This window comes from Phalacrocorax carbo, chromosome 6 (genome assembly GCF_963921805.1).
Source record: "Phalacrocorax carbo chromosome 6, bPhaCar2.1, whole genome shotgun sequence".
Lineage (NCBI taxonomy): Eukaryota > Metazoa > Chordata > Aves > Suliformes > Phalacrocoracidae > Phalacrocorax > Phalacrocorax carbo.
Window position 1 is genome coordinate 50,749,510 of NC_087518.1, and position 19,021 is coordinate 50,768,530.

General features: G+C 39.8%; 1 protein-coding gene across 2 annotated transcripts in view; it reads left to right on the plus strand.

The window, feature by feature from the left end:
• Positions 1-19,021, plus strand: part of EIF2B3 (eukaryotic translation initiation factor 2B subunit gamma) — a 104,724-nt gene that overhangs the window by 17,349 nt on the left and 68,354 nt on the right. For both annotated transcript variants that reach the window (XM_064455232.1, XM_064455233.1), the window contains exons 4-5: positions 6,686-6,845; positions 12,475-12,586. In XM_064455232.1, the coding sequence (XP_064311302.1) occupies positions 6,686-6,845; positions 12,475-12,586 (272 nt within the window). The remainder of the gene's footprint in view (positions 1-6,685; positions 6,846-12,474; positions 12,587-19,021) is intronic.

The following is a 19,021-nucleotide window of genomic DNA, read 5'->3' on the forward strand; positions in this document are numbered from 1 at the left end:
GCCTGCTGCGCCACTGCTGTTGAGATTGGAGCCCCTGACTGCCACGTTCTCCTTCCTGCTCATGTGAGGCAGAGTCCAAAATCGGCTGTGCTGCAGGTCTGGTAGTGCTGCTGTCCAGGTAGTCCTGGAAACCTGCCTTCCAGGAATAGGAGTGATGAGGAGAGTGCCATTTGTTACTGCAGTTCTCCTGCCTGTGAAGAAGGGATCTGTTCGTGCAGTGTGTTGAGCCAGGGGAGAATTCAGCTTGCCAGGCTTACCCTCTGTGAACTGGTGAATTCAGGACCTGGGTTACAGGGTGTTCCCTTGAGCTTTAGCACACATGGTTCCCATGAGTGATGGTCCACACTTTCTGGATGCCTTTAGATAGGGGAAATACAGTCTCCTCTGTGGCATGCTTAGGATCTGAACATAAACCCAGGAGGTAATGCTTGACCTCAGACAAATGAGAGAGCCTAGTGAGACAGAATATGTGTCAGTGTATCAGTTTGGTGCCCCAGCGTAATGATAACCTGATAATTGTCAGGTTTTTTTGTGGGAGTAAGGGTTATAGATTTCTTTTATTAGAAAAAAGAGACAACAGAGCCTGAAACAATGTCCTTTAGATAATATAAGTAGGTAACAGAGCTGCCATCCTTTATTGACGCAGGGCAGAAATAGACTTTTTAAGTGAATGGCAAGTGGAAGGGATAGGCTATTAAAAGGATGGTAAACAACTTGTGCTTGGTGTGACAGAAAATGGAACCAGTGAAGGAGGGTGATATGTTTGGAGAAGGAAGCTGGGGAAATTATTTTCAGAGTACCATGTGAATAGGACATAATTGCATTAGTCAGAACCAGAGGAGAATGTGGATTGCAAAGCTTATGTATGTTTCAGACCAGAAAGTTTACTGTTCAGTGTCATAATGTCAAAGTCCTGCTTTGAAAACATTCTTAATAAGCTTATGAACTTGTGTTCATCTCTAAACTTCTGTTTGGCTGCTGATAACTGTAAATTACCCTTTTCCACCCCACGTGTCAGTTTGAGCAATAGGTAATGAGGCTTCCTCCTGGGAGGAGACAGGATGCCTTCCAGGCTTGAATATCTTTCCTGTTCCTAGCTTATATGTATGTAAATTAAAAAATACTGATTTTGGATGGTAGCTCTTGAGATACAAAGATAACCTAAAATGATGTTTTCATTGTATGATCCCATCTGATACAACACATAGGATGAGCCATATGATGGGGCCGGGTTTAAGTCTTCTCCCCAGCTTCTGGCATCTTTCTTCCAGCTTTCTTTGAGAAGATAAACAGTGATGCTGACAGGTTACGTATGTGAAGGCATTCACATTGCCTTAAGATATCCTCACCTGATGAATTCAGGGCCATCCAAGGAATTAGAAGAGACTCCCTTGGCTTCCACATTAGACTTCTGTTTTCCTTTTTTTTTAAAAAAAAGGCTCTTTCATGTTACACACTGTCTTTCAAAAAAAAAAAAGTTTCTTCCACCTTTTAATGAGGAGAGGCTGCTGCTGGATTTCAGATTGAGGGACATCCTGTGCCTCCACTGCCCTCTATCCTTAGAAGAGTTATGAAGGTGCTGTTCTACAGCAAACTTGCTGCTGCAGGGTGAGTGCACAGTAGGTAAATCCTTCATTTCTGCTAACAAAGTACTAAATCATTATTTTCTTCTGAATCTTGCTATCAAGGACATTACAAAAGCAGAGTGGGAATTCCCAGCCGAAGGCAGCCATTTCAGTTGGTAACTAACAAGATCCTACAGACATCAAAAAATAAATGAGGTTCTCTGCTCCAGTTACAGCAACAGTCATAGAGCTTCAAAGAGGTCACAGGTGTGGAAATTGGAGGACTCTTAATGGAGACTGAGATAAAAAGGGATTCTCTGAAGCCTTGGTTGTAAGTTTCTGATCTGAAGAGTGGTGAGTAATGCAATTGCTAGGAGGTATCTTTGGCTCTGCCTGGAGCGTGCTAAGAAGCAATCAAAACGCTTGCCCACAGCCAAACTGTTCTTTTCCTTTTCACTCTTTAGAATAATAAAAGCATTACACACAAACCCCACTGTTAATGCAACATGTGGGTGAAGTTCCAGGCTATTGTGTATAAAACTCTGTCTTAATTCCAGCAGTAATTATAACTTGTTCCTCTCTCCCCTGTTGTATGGTGACACCGCAGGAAGTGATGCAAAGTTCTCCGTGCATGTGTTAACTTAGGCTGAGTGGAGGAACAGAGTCTAATCTCTTGATATTTTTTTTTTCTTTACCTGTCAAAGTCTCAGCTGTAATGCTGTGCAGTTGGAAACTTTTCACATTTAACTTCAACGTTTTGTCTGTCTTCCGTTCTGTTAGGGGCTGGTTCTACTGCTGGTGGATATTTTGCTGCTTTTCTGTTTATAATGCAATCTGACATTTGTTTTCCTCTTTCTCATGAGGCTGATTTTGTTCAAATTAGAGATTTCCTTCAACACATGTTTTCTCATTTTCTACTCTGCAGTTTTTGAGGCCCTCAGCAGTTTAGGCTATGAGGTCCTGCCCTTGTCTATACTTGATAGAAAAAGCATAATGAATACCACTAAAAATTCACCATTTGCTGCCAGATATCTGTGGTAACCTTGATATCTCCTGTTTGAACAGACAGGATCCAGCAATTATTGCTGAATATAAAAGAGTTTTTAGCGTTGCCTTTGTATGCAGGGTGTGAGAAAGTCGAAGGCTTTTTATTTATGTTGCTATATTACACCATATAATTGCATCCATCTTTTGATCTGTGGTATGAATTAGTTCCATTGAAAACATGTTTTCTATTTTTAAATCAGTTGTCTTGAACTGAGTTCTTGAAACATTCTGCTTTTTGGTCTTGTTTTTGTGTAGATTTTCCACATTGTGCTGGGTTTAATATAATTGTTGTTGTGTTGGTTTTGATTTTTTCTTTTTTTATTATTTTCTATAAATCTCTTGATGTTTTATGTTACAGTGTTGTATTTATCCAGAATGAGTACGGAAGTTATCTCATAACATCTGAGCATCTCATGGTTCAGAAACATGTGATGATGAAGTGATGTTAGCCAGTGTTAGAAAGGGAGAGGGGAGATCTGGAGGCCTTGAGTGCTGTGTTTCTGTACTTGGCTTGACTGAACAGTCTGTGTTCAGTGATAGCTAGACTGGAAGCTCAGAGTTCCATCTATGGTTGGTAGGGACAGAGAAACATCTCCTTGAAACGCAGATCATAAGTGGGGTGATCTCTGCGGACCTTTTTTTTTTTTCCCTCCACTGCTCAGCAGCCAAGTCTGAATTCTGAACCTGAGTGTGTAAATTGCAAATGTGTGAGGTTAAATGGGATTACTGAGGCCAAGTGACTCTTCCAAGGAGTGTCATATTCTCGTTGTCTTTGTGGCTGTTGTGATGCTTGCAAAAAACATGAGCTGTGCTACCTACCAGCAAGCTAGGGCTGCTGTCCCTATACCCAAGTAGCACTGCAGTGTTTCCTTGTGTTCCCCAACCCAAAGTAATTTGCTGTTCTCTTCTATTATGCTTGATGTCTGGTCTGTACAGCAGCTTCTGCGGTAGAGCCCTGGTCTCTGTGTCATAAAAGTAGTAAACAAAATGGCACATGCCAAGTTTGGCAGAGCAGGAAAATGCCAGAAATTCCAAGCATTTGTTTCATGCCCCATACGTTCGATGGTCCTTGAGTTAAGACCCTTGCCTTGTCTTTCCCGTGGTTGTAATGGGTGTTGAGAGTGCATTTGTGCGTGCATTTTAATTCCTTTATTCTTTTGCAGTGATTCTGCTTGGGGCGTGTGCTTGCTGGTTTTTTTTTTTTTAATCAGTTAATGTTGATTCTTATCATGTGTTTGTATAATAGTTTGGGGTTGATGTAATCATTGTTACATGTATTTTATTAAGAGATGTATATGTGTGTGTACTTAGGTGTTTGCATAATTCATGAAGTCAAGTATGTTCACATACCCCTTGTTAGCACATGAGTGCATGTAGTAAGTATGTACTTCTTTGTATCAGTGGCTCATTGGGAAAGGTGCACTGCATTTATTTGGCATGTATATATGTAAAAAACCCACAAGCTCTACCATTTATTTTCTTTCTTCTACACCCACCCTAAAAACGTAAAGAAAAACACACACTTCTGCTAGGGTTCTAGGATAGTTTATTTTTTCATTCAGCCATTAGTTTATTCGTTCAGGAGTTGTACACTGGGAAAAAAGTGCATCCATTAGACAGTGAGGGCTTTATTTATGAGGGGGGTGGTGTTTCAAAGGGGAGGCTGTCAAGTCCCAAAAGAGCCTTTCATGGTGTATTCTCAGCGTGCTTCTGAGGCCACTGCTCTGCTCATCAGGAGGAGAGGCAGAAATGTGGGCTTTACAGAGCAACTGTGTGTTTCACTGGTCCCTGTGCTCACTGACGTTTATTTACATATTGGGAGAGTAAATGGGTAGAACAGATGGCAACCAGACATTTGGTGGTTCTGTTCCCGTGTGCTCCTCAGGGGTCTTGCATTCAGTTTTTGCAAAAAGCTTGTCCTATAGTGAGGAGAAAAAACCCAGGAGCCTGTTCACAACTATGAAATGCTTGTTGGGATTTTGCTATAGTGATAGATTAAAGCATTTAGTAAAATGTGAAATAATTACAAGGTTTGTTTTACAAGTCCAGATACTTGTTCTTTATGATAAGTCCATTGATGTGTGTCTCTTTTTACTATTATTTCTTATTTTTACCACTGGAGTGAATGCATTTAGACTTGAAGCTGGCAATCTCTTCCTTTTAGAGAGTTTGAAAAGTACAGGTCTATTTATATGGGTTTTGGATACCTTTTGGCCTTTTCTGCAAATACTGTAACTCATTTGTGCTCTTGTAAAAACAGAATATCTGAAAATTTTGCAGGATTTTTCAAGATATTTAATATGTATTTCTTCACTATTTACAGTTATGAAGCAGGAGATTTACTTCCATACCAAGCTGATTTTTTTCTTTCTTTCTCTGTACACACTGGAATGTTGGAGTAGGGCTGCTCTAGAGTGCTAGGCAGCTTGCTTGGGTGGTTTGGGTTCCTTTGGGTGTTTTTTCCAATGTATGCATGTTGTCTGTTTCACAGCAGTGACAATTAAAGCACTTCTGGGCAAAACAGTAATATAAAATACACATTTTGAAACTATGTCAAAAGGGGAGATGCCAGTCAGGTTTTGAATGTGTAAAATTCTCAACCTGCACATTGTCTGTCCTGTAAAGCAGCCAGGTGTTTCTCAGTAAAGAGGGGAGAAATCAAATGAAGAGCTTGACCTTTTGCACAGCATGCCAAATCAGCAGCTCTAACAGTTTGTGACATGGTGAATTCCAATGACTTATTGGTAAACACATGAAACTGCCTAGCATTTGCAGGAGAACCTGTCAAATAATGTAAATACCAGACCTCAGTTAGTCTCACCTACGATGTGGAATCTCTTATTAAAATCTGTAAATCAAACCTTTCTGTAATAAACGGTCAGTCCTGAACTAGTTTGCCTTGATCCATGGTAGTTTTCAAAAGTAAAAGTAGAATTACTGATCCTCCATGAGTTAATTGACTCAGATTTTACCAAGTATTTTCTAGTGTCCGTCTTTAAATATCTTTAAAAAAGACAAAACTAGGAAGCCATGCCACACTCTGCAGGAATGCTTACCATAGTAAATGGTAGCGCAGAAAGTGAAAATGGTAAATGTCAAGAAAGAAACACTGTCTTCTTGAGACATGTTCAGAAGGTTGATCATTAACAAAAAATAAAGTGGAAGCTTGCTACTTTTCTGTAGGCCATGCTGCACAAATATTATGTTAGGATTAGTTTAAATGAAGATAATTGCTGAACTAGTAGATTTTTGGCAGTATATTCCACAACCCACGTGAAATACAGAAAATTGTTTCTAAGAAAGAGTTTTTAGCCAGAGTATATTGATAGTGTGCATGGCTAATGAAGCTGCTACGTCTCACTCAATATGTGACAATGTTTCTGTGATATATGCAGCAATTCTCTTAAATACTTTGTAAGGCACTTTGGAATCCTTTGAGATCAAAATTAAATACGAGCCTGTTATTAAGTAGGACCTAACTTCCTTTTTTTTCTTTTTTCTTATATGGGGTATTGCTGGTTTTAGGAAATGTATTTCTAAACTCAGCCCACCATCACAGTGCAATTACTGAGTAAATCACATCCTAGATAGTCTTTGCTTTTTTCCCCCCCGATAAAATAACATAGTTTAAATATCTTTTCCAGTGGTTTGTAGCCAGATGCAAAGTCAGCTAAAAGATATTTTTTCAGAAAGGTTTCTTTTCTACATCATTATGTAACTAAAAGTGGCTGTTGTAAATACTGCAGAATTTCATGTCAGTCTTGAAAGCCATGGCTTCTGTGTCTTGCTTCCTCCCTTGAGGAGCAGACAATGGCAGTTTGGATGGTTGCATACTCTTTATGGTGCAGAGCTGGATAAGCATTAACCGAATAACTAATTCAGTAACAGCAGGACTCAAGAAAAGTGAATCGGTAAAAACTAGTAACTATTTTTGGTAGAGTATGGCAGACCTTGTGTTTTTTAAATTTAAAAAATAAAAAGTTACGGGTATATTTGTTGAGTCCTCAAATGCTAATCCATATGTGGTCGCTTGTATCTCTGAAGGGTTTGGTTTTTTTTTTTTCCTTTGACAGACCGATGTCTTGGTGTTGAGCTGTGATCTGATCACCGATGTTGACTTATACAAAGTTGTGGATCTCTTTCGGACACATGATGCTACCCTCTCCATGTTGATGAAGAAAACTCATGAACCCACAGAAGTGGTACCAGGACAGAAAGGGAAAAAAAAGCCGGGTATGTAGATACAAATACATATATTTATTTATTAATAAATGATAGAGAAACCACTGGTATGTATGATATGTTTACTTATCAGTCCCAGAGCAAAAGAAATAAAAAAGGTACAGATGCTCTATTTTTCCTCAGATTCCCCAGTGGGGCTGTGACTTGGTTTTTTCCAGCTCAGAATTAAGTATTAGACCCATGTAATCTTGCAGGCTCTGATCCAAAGCTCACAAGAGTTAAGGGAAAAGCTCCAGGTGACTTCAGTGAATTTTGGATCAAACCCTAAATTTTTGTTACATATGAACATTAAAACCGTTAGGTCTTTCAAGAGCACTAAACATCAGCCAGATTATAGCTGGGAATTTTACCATTGACTGTAGGGATCAGCGTTAGATGGGTAACAAATACTTCTAGAAATTCTCCTTTCTCGTGGTATGTACTGAATTACTCTTCTGAGATCACATCCAGGAGTCTTTTGCTAGGCAAAACTCCCACTGATTTCAAGGACTTGGTTAGATGCTTATCTTGTCCCTCTTACCATAATATCTTAGTTAGTGCCGTGTAATCTTTAATGTATCTATTCTCACAACACTGCTGTAAGGCAGGGCAGGGCTATTTTCCCCATTTTACTTATATGCTAGAAGTACTAAATACCATACAGTTGTTCCCATACCATACCTCTAATTTTCTTTTAATGATACCTGTTAAATTGCTGAGGCTTGATTATTGCTAGCTTAGTGGGTCCTGGTCCATGAGTAAAGCTCAGACTCACTACAATAATATGAATAAGAAAGTGTAGCTTCAAACTGTTTGAGGGGAGAATGAAATGCAAGCCAACAGTTGAAGTACATGTGTGTCTGAAAGTGAAGGAAATGTGTTTTTTCAAAAAAAAAAAAAAGCTGCTGAGAGTACATGAAAAGATTTTCTGGAGCAAAGTGTAAGGATAGTAGGGCTGAAAGCATTTAGGACTTGGACTGTCAAACAGCTCTAAACCCCTCTGTTTTTGAAAAGGCAATCTAAGTGATAATGGCACATAAAATGTCAAGAGTAGTACTACAGCCACGGAGTTGAGCATTCAGGAGTTATAAACTAACGGGTCTATGGTTAAACATCATAGAGCTGCCCAGTATGTGAGCTCCGAGCACACAGGGCGGCGGCAAGGAGGTCTGTGAGGATAAACAAGATCATCTGAAGGCTCTTTACAAATGTGAACATAATCACGTTGCACGTGCATTCTTAATTTGCTTGGTTTTTGGTATCTGTGTGCTTGACTTTGTATCATTACCCTTCTTACATGACTAGTTAAAATTTGTGTAAAATTTCTCAGATCTGTAAAAGACCAAACTTGAAAATGTTAAAAGTTCCGTTATGTGGAAGTGTTTCGAACACCCACAGTGTTTTTCTGTGGGGGTGGGTGCTTGACGTCTCCTGCTCAAAGCTACTCTATTTGAGCTGTCATGGCTAGCTCTAGTAAGTTGTTTTCTATGAACTGCCTCGAAAGAGACATGTACCCTTCCAGACTTCTTTCAGTCATTTGATAAAAACAGGGGAGTGCTGAGACTGAGGAATTTTGGGTTCTTCTCCAGGTTCTGGAGAGGGGCAGTACATTTTAGAGAGCATTGGACCCCTCCTACCCTTTATTCCTACTTGACTGAATGAACCCTGTTGCTGTCAACATCATCCTAGCTCATCCCTATCTCTTCTCCCATGCTGGCTTCTTGCCACTATCAGCCTCCATTCTTCTTCTCTTTGCTTAGTCTCCTCCTTCAAGGATCCTTGTCAGGAGTCCAGCTTCTCTTTCTCATCTATCACTCTTTTCTTTCACTACCAGTCCATTCCCTGTTCCACCTCTGACTTCTCATCTTGGCCTGCTTCATTTATCTGCCCATGGTGTGACCTTTTTTCTTCTCTCTGGTTCCTGTCTGTGGCCCAGTATCTTTTCACAGGCAGTCCCAGTTTCCACCAGCTTTCAGGGACTACTTTCTCTCCCTTCTAGCCCGTCTTGCAGAGTCCTTGTTTTTATGCTTTTTTTTTTTCTTCCCCTCACCCTTTGTGATCTTATAAGTTTTATTTCCTTGTAAAAAAAAAAAAAAAAAAAGGTTGCAAAAACACAGCAGATCAAGCACTTTCCCCTGGAGCAGTCATCACAGCCTGGCTGTGGAGCCTCGTGGCTTGTGTGCTTTGCTTGTACTACCTGATAGTTCAGAAGACCTTAGATGGCACCTGCTATTTGATCAGTTCTAGGAGGTGAGGAATTGAAAAAACTTTTCCTTAAAAATAAAATATGCAGAAATTTTTGCAGCAAAAATAGTCTTGAAAGAGCACATGAAACTGCAGTTTTTCAAAGATCTTTAATGGAGTCAGATGGCAGAGTGTACACTCATGGTACGCAGTGCTTAATGAATGCCACACTCCTTCTCCGAAGAACTGGAATACAAGAGCTTTTCAAGGGAAGGGCCACCTAACCACTTAAGTGTAGGCTAAACACTTTTTTTTTCTTTAGCCTTAGAAGCAGCTGAACTTTTTTTGCTGAAATTTTCCAAATGTTTCTTTTAAGGCAGGCATCTGGCATTGGAAATTTCACCCAAAACAGTTAAAATTTGATGAAACTTACAAGCAACTGAAGATAAGGTATTAACATGGAATGAGTCAGGCAGCTTTTCGTAGTATTTGGTACTATTAGTTCCTTCACTAAATTGTGACGCATATGTGTATTTGCACTGACTGTTCAAGTGTTAGTATTAAGAAATGGATCCTTAGTTGTGATGAGCCACTAGATACATTTGCAACTTTATTTTTTGTTTCACTGTTCCTACAAATTCATTCATCTTTTGAGAAGGAGCAACAAGACTTTTGTTTCACATATGTCATGGAATCTGACACAAAGTCGTTGCTCTGGCGATATTACTCAACATTCAAGAACTGTGATAATGAACAGTTTTTAAATTTGCATGAATTGCAGTGTTAAGCAGCTATAAAATCATATTAATGACTTCCTGAAATGCTGGACGTAACTCAGCTGCAAGTTACAGGGTGAAGTTCATTGGCTTTTATATTTAGGGAATCATTTATTGACAATAATAATTACATTGGCTTTTTAAATTGATCAATAAGAGGCATGGCAATTAAAAAAAAAAAAAAAGCAGAGTGCTAGTGAATAGTAGTAACCCAAATACACAGTGTGTGTCAGGAATGGAGCCATGTGCTTAAAGATGACCTGCAAGGGACTGAGTGGAAGAGGGTGTCTGAACCTTTCTGTGTATAAAGAAAGGCAGAAAAGGTGGGAATGTGACTCTTTCCTGCTTGTTTTTCTTGTCTTGAAAGCAGCAGGCATGTCATCACTGGTATTCCCTGTGTTTGCCAGAAGACCTCTTGGTGGTCTTGCAGGCTGCATCGTGTGAATTCTCTCCCTTTAATTGAAAGGGTGGGGACACTGAATCTTTAACAAAGGTGCCTTTTTCCCAAGTGTCAATTAATTATGTTTGATTAAAAAGCATTTTAAAAAATCTTACTGAAAATTATTTCTTTGCTCAACTTCCATTCTCTTGTGATGTCATGATTTCTTTAGGTCATTAAAGCCTTCAAAATTGATGGGGGTCTAATTTCTAAGGTAATTAATAAATTGCAATAGCTGTGTCAAATCCTTATATATCTATCATGAGGAGGCAAAACACATCCTGCATTCCATTTTTATACTTCAAATTATTTTTTTAGTTACCATCACTGCAGTTTTAACATTTCCCTCATACTTCCCTTGCAGGGATTTTATAAACTAGTTATGTGTTTTTTCTTCCATTTATTTTTTCGTCACTAAGTAATGCCAGTGTGATTTGAAACACCACTCTTGTATCTCTGGGCAATTGATTTCAGTAATAACTTTTGTCTTTTCAAAATTACAGAAGCAATGCTATTTATTGCCAGTGTACATGGAAAAACCTAATGTGACCTGGCATCTGCTACTGAAAAAATACAGTGCGCTTACATCATTTCATGGTCTGTTTCTTACCTATGACACAAACAAGAGAAACCAGTTTGGTGGCAGTCACGTACCTGCTCCTGTTTTCATCGAGTTTTCTTTTTCTCTTTTTCTTATTGCATAGAGCTTTGTGATAGCAGTGTAATACACTACTGTAGGAACAGTCAGGAGATGGGCAGCTACGGGCTGAACTTTGGGAGAAGTGTTGGTACCTTGATGGAAGAGAATCTGTTGCTGTTGTGTTTGTCAGGAGACCCCAGTTAGGTGGGAGTGGCGATGGGTGGTTAGCCCCTACTCTCAAACTTTGTTGACCTCCTTAGCATGAGAATTGGCACTGCTTTAAAGACTTATTTATGAGGTTTTACAGCAAGTGAGCTTTATCCTAAATGTACTTAATTTGTAATAGTGTTACCTGTTCAGGCCTATTTTTGTACTTCGTTGCTGTATGATTAATTTCTGAAAGGGGCTGGGGGGGATTTCTGAAGAGGGTATTCTTGATCACTTGGATCAAAGGCTGCCAGTAGGAGAACTTTCAACAGCTGCATAGATTTTACTGTATTTTGATAGTGGTTATTACTATGGTAACTCTGAAGGAACAGGTAAAAGGGGAAAGTAAGGGATAGGGCTGAACTGGGGAAAATAGGGTTAAAAATAGTTTGTCTGAGGAAAGATCTTAGAGAATTAATTACTTATAGAGCATGTGTTACTCCAATGTGGTTAAAGGCTTAGAACTTAGGAAATTGAATATTTGCCAGTTTGGCCCAAAATAATAGTATTTAGTGGGAGAAAAGAGGTTTTTGTTAGAACTGTACCATGGCATTCTTGCACAGCCTGCGTTCCTGTAAAGATCAGTGTATGGTTGCCACCAGAGCGATGGAACATATGACAAAGTGCAAGTTAGAACAAGCTGCCACCACTGTATTCAGATGTTGTGGAAAACTGTTCAAAAAGAAATGCTTTACACTTCAGTAGACCAAAGTCACTGCTGATGTACAGTCACTGATTGCAGGAGATGGGAATTGCCACGATAATATATGTGACTATTAGGTATTCTCTTGGTTGGCAGTTTTACAAATAGATATTTAAACCAAGTTAACCCACCCAGAAATATCAATGGCATGAGTCTTAGAATCTGTACTTTTATGTGTGTTTGTATAAGTGATTTAGGTTTTCTATTGCTATTGGTATTTATCTGAAATAAGAGATCAGTTGCAAAGTAGTTATGTCTTAACTGAAATTATAATCATTGCCAGACCACCAAATTCTAATGTGAAGTGCTTTATAATGAGGAAGAAGCAGCTGAATTTTGAAGAACTCTCTGCTTGCCTTGTGTTTGTTGTGTAAACTCAGGTAGCAGAGAGAGAGAAGGGAAGCACAGCTCAAGATAAAGCATTGCATGTCAGGACTTGTAGTTGGCATCATCATAAAAAGCATGCAAAAAGCTTGCAGGGCCAGTGTTCTGAATGTCATGATATGTATCAGCTACCTGACTGAAAAGAAATTAGTAAATATTGTGGATAACTTTTGCAAATTCATCAATTTGCTGGGTTAGTCTGAAACCTAGTATTTCATATTTTCGGGGGTGGTTGGTGGTCCCATTTGTCTTTCCAGCCTGCATTAAGACAGGGTTATATGATGATTGTGTTTGATTTTCTACTTCAGTGGAGCAGCGCGACTTCATTGGAGTGGATGACACAGGAAAAAGATTGCTCTTCATGGCTAATGAAGCTGACTTGGATGAAGAACTTGTCATTAAAAGATCCATCCTTCAGAAGTAAGCTTATGGGTCCTGGTAATAGAAACTGAACTTGGGTTGGGGGGGGAAACAACTCTGGACTAGGAGTGATGGTTAAAGACAACGTAGGGTGAGAAGGGAGGAGGAAAAGTAGCTTTTCCAATATTCAGGGAGCGGTATTTTATTATTCATTTCATAATTTCAGTAAGTTGATAAGCTTGTCTGATACCTTTATTGTGAAAAATTCCAGGGGGGAAAATGGAATGGTGAAAAGGCGACTCCCCTTGAAATGAAGCCAGTATCGCTATAGTTCAGGTACAGATTACATTGAGATTTATAAGTGGTAGACCTGTGTCCGTAAATGAAATGCTAGTCTCATTGTCTGAGTCCCAGGTGGATTAACAGAGTATCTGAGAGAGGCTCTCAGGATTTCATTACACTCTTGTGCATATAAGGCACAAAACCTCAGATATGTTTCCAGGCCCAAAAAGACTCGTGAGAGAATCCATGTTATATCCACCATTAAACTGCACTGGGGACTTGGATGAATTTATTAAATACACCAGACTAGCTGAGCTTCCTGCACAGCATAATTAATATCTGTTAGTAGAAGAATGAAAGATGGCTTGTTGCCTTTTTTACCCTTCTGAACAGTGATTTTAGTTTTCTCGGACACCCATTGTCTGGCGCTTTCTGTGGAAAGCTCTGCTGGCTCCTTCAGACCCAGCCTTTGTAGTCTGTGCTAGGCTGACAGTCAGACTTCCACCTCTGTGAGACTAGACTGTGGGGCAGCCATCTGAGAGCTAGGAAATTCATCCATGGGGACATTGTAAGTCAAGGATGCGGGCATCTGGGGTCTGCTCCCAGATAATAGCTTCTGTGAAAATGCCTCTGGTATGTGCCATAGGCCACAGCTAGGTGTTAGTCTTTCCTTGAACTTCCCACTCCCAGGTGCAAGGGAGGTGCAGTGTGCCCATGGAAAGATGACTTCTCTTCTGCGTGAGTTTAAGGATTACTCTAGAAGGAAGGTGGTCAAGAGTGAGCCATATGTTAACTGCTGTGATGGAAAGAGCCTGTCCCAGCAGCATGTTCCCACTGGCTGTCTTCTGGGTTTTTCTTGGACATGGCCGGGACCAAGCTGCAGGCAAGCCTTCTGTACATACACAGCAGCTGATCTGCATAGTGTAGGAAATTCAGCACTGTGGCATTCTGTGTTTTTGAGCAAACAAAGCCTAATAGATCTATTTTGGGCTAGGGAGGAATGTGTTATCTACTGTTAGTCATAGGCTTGTCTTTATGGCTTTCTCCTAGCACTAGCAGGTGGCTGTGATATAACAACTTAGAAATCGCTGTAACATGTGTGATCTTAGTTGACCTCTGATTTTACAGGTTCATCTAACCAGAGGATTCTCATTCCTGTTACCCTGTAGCTAAATTAATCAGGCTATATCCTGCAGGCAAAACTGCCTTCAGGAACACCTGTTCAGATATATTGTCTTCAGCGGATCATCTTGAGCATAACTGTTTGGGATTTGGTAAATGCAGTGTTGGTGATACATAGATGAGATAAAACTCTGTATGTCTCCCTGTCTTTCTTACCTTTCCATATGCACAGCTATCAAAGCTAATGTAAAGTGTTAACCACCCTCCAAGTAAAGCCCAGGGATGATAGGATAGTCTAGAAGCGCAAAGAGAGAAGATCTACTAAGTGTTAAAAAGAAGGGCTAAAAAATAAAAAAATGCTGTTAAGCACCAGGCAGAAGCATTGGGCCAGTATCCACCTGGGTGAGCTCTGACATCCGAAACTGCCTGCTCTGGATGCTCATCCGCTCTCTCTGTTTTACAGCTGCCATCTTGGAGCAGCTCTGAGGAAAGCAAAATAGTATATGGAAATGGTCAGATATTTTCAAATGAGGCAGTTCCAGGGTAGCAACAACTGTGGGAGCTCTACGAAGACAAAGTGTTGGCAGCTAATGATGTTTTAACCACTGTGTTGTCTAGACCTGCTCAAATCCTGACTCTCTCATGTGAGAAACAAAAGCGACGCTTAAAACAATCTTTGAAGTCTTTTTTTAAGACATCATAGTAAAGCAAGGAGAGGGAAGAAAAAAAAAAGAGCAAGCCCAATCTCGTTTTTCTTCATGGATCACTTGAAGTGACTGACTTTCAGCTACCACGTTGGCTGTTTCTTGATCTCTGGACTTTGTTTTGATGAAATAACAGACTTTGTGGCAAGATGGGAGAATTTCCAGTACTCCTATTTGTTCCTCTGTGAAATACAATAGACATCTTGAGAGTGTTGCTTTTGTTTGTTTTGCTTTTAATGGTCCCTTTGAAGGGCTATGGTGGTCTTGTTACATGAACTCTAGAACTCCTTCAGTGCTTGTTTTGCTCTTCAGATCCTTTTCTTTTCCTATTTTCTTTTTTCTCTCCCTTTTTAAGGAGGGGAGTGGAAGGAGGGACAGGGAGGGAGTGGTGAAAGGAATGGGAAGAGGGGAGATGAACTTCTCTTTAAAGCTAGGAATCTTGTTACTGGTAAAAATCTAGATCCCATACAGAAGTGGTTCAAAGGACCTTTGGCTTCCCCTCCTCACAGGAGGGAAGTTGTGTTGACAAAACATCCAGAGCTGTAGAACGCTAATTTAAATCCTTGAAGAAAAACCTTTTTCCTGACCTTTGCCTTCTTCCTATCACTGGATTTCACGCTCTTCACTTTCCTGCCATAAAAGAGCAGCTGGTGGGGAGGGACAGGGGAAAACACATATTCTCCTGAGTACCTGTTGAGTATTAAATATTTATTTGCTCTTGACTTAGGCATTTTGTAATAACGAAAGTGTTACAGAATGAAACATTTTAATAGGATTTCTAAGTTCATGTGTAACCTGTTCTTCTCTTTCTCAGTTTGGTTAGGATTTCTTTTCCAGATTTGTTGTTTTGATTTGTTCTGGGGTTTTGAGAGTTGTGGATAGCCATTTTGGTTTTGAGAATGCCTCCTCTTGTACACTACAGAAAGGAGTCTGGATTTTGCTCCTTTGCTTGCCAGAGGAAATCTGGCAAAGCTTTCCATTTGGCTGTTAAAATTATCCTTCCCCACCCCCCCGTGCTGTTAATCACCCTGATGACAAGTCCCACAGGTAGCATCCTCCCTCCAGTAAACAAGTGCAAAACAATATCAAATACATCCATACAGGCACATTTTGCTGTGCATCAAGATGGGACAGGAGACAAATTTATTGGTGGTGCCTAGAGAGACGAATGCTGCTGGGGAAGGCATTTTCAAGGAAATGGTTCCCTGTTTGGGTAATGAGAGCTTATAAAAAGCCATGAACAGCCTGTGCATGTCATTCACTTTGGCAAATAGCTGCAAGATGAGATACTAGAATGAAAGAAATACAGTTTGGGGGAGTTTCAGAGCCAGCTTAGGGCCCTTTGAAGAGGAAAAAAAAATAAAGTTATGTGTTCATCCCTGGAGCCTGGTTTTGCCGGTGACATCTCTCTGACTTGGGTCTTGGCAGGATGAAGGAGTGAGGAAATGATGAGAATTCCATAGCTGCAGCCTTTGCTTTCAGAGGGGGCAAAGGTATTTGTTTTCAAAGCACGATTACAATGGACAGAGCGCTTTTTGCTCCACCTCTGATATTTATGGTCATGCAAAGTGAGACAGTAAAAGACACCTGTTGGAGCAGGTCTAAATTTGGAGCATTTCCTTTTAAGATCTTGTGGGCTGTGTAAGGGTGAGTTCAGCCTTCGTGGGTGTTCTGTCTGCACAGACGCAGGTGCAGGGCTTCTCCTAGAGAATATGTTAATAAATCACCATGACAATTCCAGCTACTTATTACCTCATGTGCTTCAGACAGAAAGGAATACCTCATCTATAAATATATACAGTACTAACATTAGTAACCTTGAAGTAACAATACAGATCTGTTTTTAAGATATTTTAATAGAAAGAGGGGGGTAAGATGGGGGAGCTTTTTCTTCCTTTTCCCCTTGCATCATGAGAGTAAAAATGAATGGTGTAGTATAATTTTAAGTCAGTGTTGCCAAATGGGTAGGTAATGGGAGTTCAGGAATAGCTTTGATACACTTGATTTCCTTTCTGTTGCCTTGGGATATTGCCCTTTTTTTTCTTTTTCTGCTGATAATTTGTTTTAAATAAGTGGATCATATAAAAACACACTGCAACTTCCTCAGTGTTTCTGTTCTCTGAAACTGCCCTCCTTGGGAAATTGGCATCTCTGAAATGCTCTGCCACTCCTCTGGTGGTTCTTTTGGTTTTTTTCTTTTAAAATCTACTTCCATGAGAAAGGCTGGGAATGACACAGGTATAGGCAGATGCTCCACTGTGTAAAGCATCCTAAACTAGATCATGGGCAGATGTCCTCTTCCAGACCCAGCTGTGCTGGTGAAGGGGGCCACCACCTCCAGCTTGTCCCCAGCTGGATGTACGATCAAGTAATTGATAAGCCACACTTGTCAAAATCAGTACCATTACTTTTAATAGATTAAACAGCAGAACTTTGATAACTTGGTTCTTTTTACTTTGTGCACTAGGGAGTGGTCCCCATGAGCAGTGGCACTGGCAGGAAAGGGAGGGATGCAATAAACCAACTCAGTAGGAAAATCCTGAGGAGCAACTCGGGGCAGACCAGGGAGCAAAAACTCTTTGCTGGGCTCAGCTGTTTACAGGATGAATATACATGTCTTAGCTTTGGTGGTGTTCCTATGTGTTGGAAAAATCAGTAGTTTTCACTATTAGTAAATTTTTGTTACTAAGTTTCCTTTGCATTCAAGTGATATTTTGAGGAATGTCGTGGAAAGATGTTGGGTATTTTTTTTTCTCTAAAATGTGACTTTTAGAGTGACACATAGATCTTCATGACCTTCCTGTTAGTCTAGATCTGCTCTTCATAAATACAATTTTCTGACTAGCATCCAGAAAATCAGTCAGGTTCTTTTTGGCTCTTCCATCACAAAAATAGAAATTGTGTGTGCTGATTTAGGTAACAATCATTTTGCAAATGCTCAAGCCAGAAAAGAATCTGGTTCTTCTTCCCAGAACTGAATTCGTTTCACAGTACTAGTAGGAATTTAGAAAGTTGTAAAAAGTTATTTTAGCCAGTAAAGCAAGTGGATCTGACTCTGAATCAAAACAGGGCAACTAGGTCTATTGAATAAGAGGGTGTGATTTTTACACACTAACTTCTCAGACTATAACCACACTTTAAAAATGTTGGTGTAGCTTTAATCATATTTCTTTACAAAAGAGGATTTTGCTGAACATTTCAGAAAAAGATACTGGCCTGTGAGTTGTTGTTTGAGCCATGTGTTGGTAGTAGATGTTCTCAAGATGTCCTTGAAGTTCTTGATTGCCTATTTAGAAGTTTCTCAGTTAGCTAAGAGTAGCTGCTGTAACTGAAAGGCATTCATTTTCTCAAAATTTTCCCTTTTTATTATGTGTTTAAACTTCACTCAATTTTCTCTGCTTTTTCTATAAATATGTTGGGATTGAGTGTAGCCTTCAACTTCAGAAATGGAGTATTTTTAAAAATCATTTATTATTCCTAAAATACATGTAGCCAAATATAAGGGAAATATTTTAATTTGGTGCTTTTATGTTATGCTTTTACAACAAATGTGAACACACTATCAGTGCAGTTCATGATACTTTGACTTTATATTTTAAAGAACATACTGCTATAACTGATTTTCGTACTGTTGCTTCCACAGGATTTTATTGTATTTTGCTGCTGCCGTGTCATTTTATTCATTCGGGGGGGGGGGGGGGGGGGTTGAAAGGAATGTGCAACATATCCAGGTCCTATTTATAAAAGAAAGGTCATGCCATGTCTTGACAGCTTGTACAGGTAAGAGGTCATGAATCTTGGAATCTGGAATATTAGCAACAACTCCTGTTGAATGTAGCTATAGAAAGACTTATTGGCAACAGATTTAATTTTACTGCAAGATTCTTGCCAGCGTTACAGTACGCATAAGACTAAAAGCAGAGAGCGTGAGGCTCAGCATTTGGTTTCTAGTCATCAATAAAGTTATGTTGCACAGATCATCATTAGTCATTTGTCTGTCTGTCTGCTGCAGTCTCAGACCAGCACTTACTCTCCGATTTGGTTTTACTTTTTGGAGGTTTCAAAGGAGGAAGAGCTGACTGTATTGCTTGGACACCCTTGAGTCCATGTGACTTGGTAAATGCAGTGCTCTGGATGAGTCATCAGGTTGGACAACACTGAAGTTAAATCTCTCTCATTGTTACTCTAAGCCAGGCTTGGGTCTTGAAAAGATGACAAATGGTCTGTTCATTTTAGAAAGATGTCTTAATATTTTAATACAGTTGCCACTGTGTAGTTTTTAGCAATGCTGTGAGTTAGTTTATTTCACAGAGTTCATGGGAAATGCAACCATCACCGGTTGTTTTTGTGACATATTTACCTCAGTTGATCCAGATGTAACATGCAT